Genomic DNA, 8,240 nt, shown 5'->3' with positions numbered 1-8,240 from the left:
AAAAATCTAAAATTATGACATAGTAAGTCAAATTTCTATCCCACTATTAAGATTTAGTATGTCTTAATTATGACTTTTAATGTCTTAATGAAGATTTAAGAAAACTTTGTCTACTTTCTCAGGAATATAATATAATATTTGGCCTATACTTGTACTCAATCTTTTGATCGAGATATACTTATAAGTATAAAAAAGTATTCTAAGTTTGTCGTCGTGTTTTCTACTCTTCTGGGATTGAGTAGCCTATTAAATACTAGGAATTTGCTTCAAATTTAAGTACAGTTAAAGGTAAATGTCAAGTAAAAAAAACTAAATAGGAACCTAGTAGTATATGTAAAGTGTAAATATAAGTATGATGTTAAATTCACTTAAAGAAAACGTACAAGTACACTTGCAGTATAAAACTACTAACTAGTAGTTTACTGAGAGTGTACTTCAAAGTGTACTTTCATAAACTAAAAAATGTGTAGCAAGTATTTGACTAGTAAACTGTCAGTAAACCTATAAGTTCACTTGTACTTGCAGTACAAATGAAAAATGTAGTTGTAAACTAGTTGTTTACTCAAAGTTTATACTGTCACTCTTAAAGTATACTTTTAGACACTAAAAAGTGGGCCAATTTATTCCCAAGTAGTATTGAAATAGTACACTTACAAGTTTACCACAAGTGCATTGATATATTTAGTTACTAGAAGCATACTTAAAAATATACGTGAACTTTACTAATAAAGTGAGCTTGAAGTATACTTATTTTTTCTAAGGAATTCTAAGAATTTATGAGATGAAAAGCCAAAATTATGACGTGAAAAAGTGAATTTTTCAAAATGATGACAAAAAATGTCATAATCATGACAAAAAGTCCAAATGATGAAAACGTAGTCATAATTATGACATTAAAAAGTAAAAAATCTGAAATTATAACTGAAATTGAAATTATATATTAATTTATATATAAATTAAAATATAAATATATCTAAATTATTATATATATATTATATAATTATATATTCATATATTAATTAATTAATTTCACTTAATTGTGAGAATTTTTATCTCACAATTAAGATTTTTATGACTTTTATTGTCATAATGACGATTTAAGAAAACTTGATTTTGTGGCAGAAAGGCTTCCGTACATATTCTGTTTCCACTTCCATCCGAACATTTCTGCTTTACATTTTGAACAAAGTACCATATCATGTTTTTATTTGAATCACTCACACACACACACACACACACACACACACACACACACACACACACACACACACACACACACCATAGTACTACCATTGCATTCATTGACATATCTTATATCAGATAAATACCATGGTACATGCATATAGTAATCATAGAAATGCCTATTTTTGTTTGGTTGGTTCTGTATTTCAACACTGGAAATGCTATGCTTTCTTTTGGATATTTCCCATGTTAGGACAATGCAGTTCTTTGAAGTATCCTGGAGTGCCATGAAAACACCAGGGTAAGTGAATAAGCTAATCATTCTTAGCTTATGCATTAATACCTTATACATACTCTAAACTTGTATACCATGAATATTGTTGGCTTTGATGATGAAGTGCATGTGATGTTCCTCGTTTGCAAGTTTGCTCTGCTGAATGAATAAATGTGAATCATTGTATTATTCACTGCTTTGACTGCATCTGTCTTCATGTTTAGGCTCTTGGATTGGCCTGGTGCTGCACGTATGGATCAACCAGCTAGAGGTCGAGATAAAGGCGTCAATAAGAAATGGAGAATCAAGACAGAAACTAAAAGACTCAGGAAGTCACTGAGGGAAGTTTAGTGGTTTCTTGCGTCACAGACACTTTACGCTGACGCTTGTTGCCGGTGCAGAGAGAAAGGTAAGGACTGGAGCGTTATCTTTATTCTTCTGTGTTTTTCTCCTCTCGGTCTTTAACTTTAGCTTTAGCTGTAACCATGCCTGATCGGGCGCCGTGTGATGGGATCCGCTCGTGTTCGGGGACAGTCCTGAGTTTGTTTGATGGTGTGAACGTGAAGCTCTCATGGCCTTCAGATGTGATCAGTCATTTCCGCAAGAGCACCAGAGACCGAGAGGAACGAACTCGCTGAAATATCAGTCGAACGTGATGCAAAACCCTCGAGAGGAGTTTGACACGCGAACACCGAGGCAGATTTTTGAGTCGATCTTCTGCGATACTTCTGGAAAGATATGAAGATCATGTTGAAAGCGTGAGGGTGTGGCTTTGAGTTGGTGCAAAGCTCACGAACGGAGAAGAGGAAACGGTGGCACGCGACCCAACCCAGCGCTTCGTGATGTGAAGGGTCTTTACAACACACTGAGTCATGCTTCAAATCTACAGCTCCAGCCGATGAAATGTTTTTATATGCAGGTTTGCTCTCCGTTTAGATGTTGTCCTGTTTTTGCATTTCCTTTCTGCATTTGTGCTGTTCTTTCTTGTGTTTCCTGTGGTGTGAACCTGGAGTGTTTTATTGCTTACAGGCCGCACGTTCATAATTCAGACGACTTCAAAAAGAAATGTTAGGTAACACTTTATTTTACACTGTCCTTGTTACATATGTGACATGCACTTCATAGCAATAACTGTTAATATGCATAATTACATGCAACTAACCCTCAACCAAACCCTAACCCTATGGTAAGTACATGTAGTTAATTAATAATACTCAGTACTTACATATATAATTACACTGTAACAATGACACCTTAAAATAAAGTGCAACCGAATGTTATTTCTGAATGTTTTTGGTTATGCCAACGTTTAGAGAACATTTCAGTTTGCAAACATCATGGGAAACGTTACATTTGAATGTTACATTCTGAAACTTGTTACATTTAAAAAAAGTTAGATCAACTAAAATGTTTAAATGTGTAAATAATAGGAATGCACGATGTATCGGCCGATACACAGTACCGCTCAAAAGTTTGGGGTCAGAAAGATTTTTAATTTTATTAAAATAAGTCTCTTCTGCTCACCAAAGCTGCATTTCTTTAATTAAAAATACAAACAAAAACAGTAATATTGTGAAATATTATTCCAGTGTAAATCAGCTGTTCTCAATGTGAATATACAGTAAAGTGTAATTTATTCCTGTGATCAAAGCTGAATGTTCAGCATCATTACTCCAGTCTTCAGTGTCACATGATCCTTCACAAATCACTCTAATATGAGGATTTGATGATCAAGAAACATTCATTATTATTATCAGTGTTGAAACAGTTATTTACATTTTTATTTCATGATGCTATGATGAATAGAAAGTTGAAATCTAAAGCTTTTGTAACATTAAACACTGCCGTTCAAAAGTTTGGGGTCAGTAAGAATTTTCATTTTATTTTTGGGGGAAAGAAATAAAATAAATCAATACTTTTATTCATCAAGGACGAGTTAAACTGATCAAAAGTGACAGTAAAGACATTTATAATGTTAGAAAATATTATTCTATTTTAAATAAATGCTGTTCTTTTGAACTTTCAATTCATCAAAGAATTTTGAATGTAAAATACTGTTTTCAACACTGCTAATAATCATAAATGTTTCTTGATCATCAGATCCTCATATTAGAGTGATTTCTGAAGGATCATGTGACACTGAAGACTGGAGTAATGATGCTGAACATTCAGCTTTGATCACAGGAATAAATTACACTTTAAAATATATTAAAATAGAAAACAGTCATTTTAAATTGTCATAATATTTCACAATATTACTGTTTTTTTCATTATTATTTTTAATCCAAAAAATGCAGCCTTGGTGAGCAGAAGAGACTTCTTTTAAAAACGTTAAAAAATCTTACTGACCCCAAACTTTTGAACGTTAATTTTTAATGTTAGCGTTATTGGCCCAATAAAAAAAGATTTGACCCATATATTAAAGCCAAAACATAATGTATTATTTCCTTCAGCTGAGACTCTTCAGATGCGACTGTTCAACATGATGGTTATGAATTGCTTGAAATATGATTGCAATCACTACAAAAAAGGAAAATACAGTAAAGTGCAAGTCTGTCATATCAGATACATAAAATTATAATGAGAACATCATTTTAATTGTGAGATTTTTCTTTTCTTATCAGGCTCTCAAAAATGATATAAACTTGGATTTAGATTTATCGGCCAATATATCGGTTATCGGCTTTCAAATATAAAGAATTATCGGTTATCGGTATCGGCCAACATTTTCATATCGGTGCATCTCTAGTAAATAATGTTTTTGTGCTCATGTTATTAAACTTTCTATTAACAATACTGGAAGAATGTTTGATCATGACGTTCTGAGAACATTCCCTGTTAGTTAAAGGAGTTTTTAGTTGCGTCCCATTTAAATAATAAAGTATCGGTATTAAATCAAAATAAGATGCAGAATGCCATGAGATAAGAAGTCTTGTTTTCTACTACCTCTGAGTTTTGGGTGGATGTTTTAATCGTCAGTAGAGATGCAACCATATGTTGGCCGATACCGATAACCGATAATTCTTTATACTTGAAAGCTTATAACCGATATATTGGCTTATGAACCTAAATCCAAATTTGTATATAATTTTTGAGAGCCTGATTGCAAAAACAAGTCTCACCATTTAAAGTCATGTCCCAAACACACAATTATAATGTTCTTATTATAATTTCATGTAGCCGATATGACGTCACATGTTGCACTTTACTGTATTTTCCTTATTCAAAGTGATTCCAATCATATTTCAAGCAATTCATAACCATCATGTTGAAGAGTCTCATCTGAAGGAAATAATCAATGTTTATCGGCTTTAATATATCAGCCAGAGTTTCTTATTGGGCCGATAACGATAACATTAAAATGAACAAACATCGGCCGATACACGATATGCTGGCCGATATATCGCGCTTCTCTAGCTGTCGGTATTAATGAAAAGTAATATTTATTCCTTAGTTTATCATGTTTTTAAGGATATTTGGAATCCCCAGTTGTCTGTCTTTGTGAACATGATAACTTTGATGGATAAATCTCATATTCTCACTTATAAAATGTCTGATATATATATATATACTCACTGGCCACTTTATTAGGAACACATTGGACCCGTTTTGCCTTCAGAACTGCTTTAGTTCCTCGAGCCAGAGATTCCTCAGAGATTCTGGTCCGTATTGTCATGAGATCATCCCGCAGATTTGATGAAGTGCGTCTCCGCTCCTCCGCATCCCAGAGCTGCTCTGCTGGATGAGATCTGGTGACTGTGCGGCCGTTTGAGTTTAGTGAACTCGTCATGGTCAAGAAACCAGTTCTGAGATGATTTGAGCTTCAGAAGACGGCCGGCACCAGTACTCGGGTCGGCTGTGGCGATTGGAGGAAATACGTGATGCTCCATTACAGCACCTGAGCCGCTGACACAAGGCAGGACGATCCGTGTGTTCATGTTTACACCAGACTCTGGTCCTTCATCTGAATGAACCCAGACTCATCAGATCAGGCGAGGGTTTGAGTTACTCAAAGTCTGGTCATTCACCTCTGACCTCTGACCTCTGACATCAACAAGGCATTTCTGGATCTTTCCTCTGATGCTCTTCTGACGCTCGGTTTGAACTTCAGCAGATCGTCCTGATCGTGTCGAGATGCTGCTGTGTGATTGGCTGATTAGATATTTGCATACCTAGTAACTCGCCCACACACAACCAGATGCTCTCTCTCTCTCTCTCTCTCTCTCTCTCTCTCTCTCTCTCTCTCACACTCTCTCACTCACATACACAGACACACACACACACACACACACACACACACACACAACCAGATGCTCTCTCTCTCTCTCTCTCTCTCTCTCTCACACTCTCTCACTCACATACACAGACACACACACACACACACACACACACACACACACACACACACACACACACACACACACACACACACACACACACACACACACACACACACACACACACACACACACACACACACAACCAGATGCTCTCTCTCTCTCTCTCTCTCTCTCTCTCTCACACTCTCTCACTCACATACACAGACACACACACACACACACACACACACACACACACACACACAACCAGATGCTCTCTCTCTCTCTCTCTCTCTCTCTCTCACACACACACACACACACACACACACACACACACACACACATGCACACACCCTCTCACACACACTCAGACACACACACAACCAGATGCTCTCTCTCTCTCTCTCTCTCTCTCTCTCTCTCTCTCTCTCTCTCTCTCTCATACTCTCTCACTCACATACACAGACACACACACACACACACACACACACACACACAACCAGATGCTCTCTCTCTCTCTCTCTCTCTCTCTCTCTCTCACACACACACACACACACACACACACACACACACATGCACACACCCTCTCACACACACTCAGACACACACACAACCAGATGCTCTCTCTCTCTCTCTCTCTCTCTCTCTCTCTCTCTCTCTCTCTCTCTCTCTCTCTCATACTCTCTCACTCACATTCACAGACACACACACACACACACACATGCACACACACACACACACACACACACACAGAGACACACTCTCTCTCTCTCTCTCTCTCTCTCTCTCACACACACACACACACACACACACATTCACAGATACACACACACACACATACATATGTTTTTCAGTTTTTAAGTGAGTTTATGCTCTGCCACCTCGATCATTCAATATTGGAAGAATTTGATAAACAACTGTATTAATCTCAAGAGAACCATAAAGCGACCCTTCGACAATCTTTATCTTTAAGAGTGAACACAATTGTGATGTTATGTTAAACATTTTCTGAACATTGTGGCTTATAAAGTATTAATTTCTTCTTTTATATAGATACTGTATATTTCATATCTCCAGATATGTCGATTCCATCCAGCAGTGCATCAGGATGAGGTTCATCAGTGAAGTTCTGGATCATCAGGATTAAACTGATTCACAGCAGCCGTCATGTGCGGTTTAACTTCAGCAGTTCACACACACACTCATTAAACAGCTCTCACACACACACACACACACACACACACACACACACACGAGGCCTGAATGTTAGAGAGGAGGTGAAACACAAGCAAGATGAGGAGAGGCCGGAGAAAAGGAGGGAATCGGGATAAAGTGTTCGGATGTGATCTTCTGGAGCATCTGACCTCCACTGCACAAGACAGTGAGTTATTCCTTTATATCCACTGAGTTTATTCCTTTATTCCCAAAGACAGTGAGTTATTCCTTTATATCCACTGAGTTTATTCCTTTATTCCCAAAGACAGTGAGTTATTCCTTTATTCCCACTGAGTTTATTCCTTTATTCCCACAGACTGAGTTTATCCCACAAACTAAGTTTATCCCACAGACTGAGTTTATTCCCACAGACTGAGTTTATTCCCACAGACTGAGTTTATCCCACAGACTGAGTTTATTCCCACAGACTGAGTTTATTCCACAGACTGAGTTTATCCCACAAACTGAGTTTATCCCACAGACTGAGTTTATTCCCACAGACTGAGTTTATCCCACAGACTGAGTTTATTCCCACAGACTGAGTTTATCCCACAGACTGAGTTTATTACACAGACTGAGTTTATCCCACAAACTGAGTTTATTCCCACAGACTGAGTTTATTCCACAGACTGAGTTTATCCCACAAACTAAGTTTATCCCACAGACTGAGTTTATTCCCACAGACTGAGTTTATTCCCACAGACTGAGTTTATCCCACAGACTGAGTTTATTCCCACAGACTGAGTTTATTCCACAGACTGAGTTTATCCCACAAACTGAGTTTATCCCACAGACTGAGTTTATCCCACAGACTGAGTTTATTCCCACAGACTGAGTTTACCCCACAGACGGAGTTTATTCCCACAGACTGAGTTTATCCCACAGACTGAGTTTATTCCACAGACTGAGTTTATCCCACAGACTGAGTTTATCCCACAGACTGAGTTTATTCCCACAGACTGAGTTTATTCTGCAGACTGAGTTTATCCCACAAACTGAGTTTATTCCACAGACTGAGTTTATTCCACAGACTGAGTTTATCCCACAGACTGAGTTTTTTCCCCACAGACTGAGTTTATCCCACAGACTGAGTTTATTCCCACAGACTGAGTTTATCCCACAAACTGAGTTTATCCCACAGACTGAGTTTATTCCCACAGACTGAGTTTATTCCCACAGACTGAGTTTATCCCCACAGACTGAGTTTATTCCACAGACTGAGTTTATTCCCACAGACTGAGTTTATCCCA

General features: G+C 37.4%; 1 protein-coding gene across 3 annotated transcripts in view; it reads left to right on the top strand.

Annotated features, from left to right (window-relative positions):
* Positions 1 to 1,794: 1,794 nt before the first annotated feature.
* Positions 1,795 to 8,240, top strand: part of LOC308696248 (uncharacterized protein) — a 30,483-nt gene continuing 24,037 nt past the window's right edge. For 2 of the 3 annotated variants that reach the window (XM_081374760.1, XM_081374759.1), the window contains exons 1-2: positions 1,795 to 1,865; positions 6,853 to 7,156. In XM_081374760.1, the coding sequence (XP_081230886.1) occupies positions 7,069 to 7,156 (88 nt within the window). In that variant the 5' untranslated portion in view covers positions 1,795 to 1,865; positions 6,853 to 7,068. Of the gene's footprint in view, positions 1,866 to 6,828; positions 7,157 to 8,240 lie in introns of all 3 variants that reach the window. The other variant, XM_081374758.1, reaches the window with a different exon arrangement.

Source organism: Scardinius erythrophthalmus (genome assembly GCF_964197995.2).
Source record: "Scardinius erythrophthalmus genome assembly, chromosome: 9".
In the NCBI taxonomy this organism is placed as follows: domain Eukaryota; kingdom Metazoa; phylum Chordata; class Actinopteri; order Cypriniformes; family Leuciscidae; genus Scardinius; species Scardinius erythrophthalmus.
This window is presented reverse-complemented; position numbering and strand designations above follow the sequence as displayed.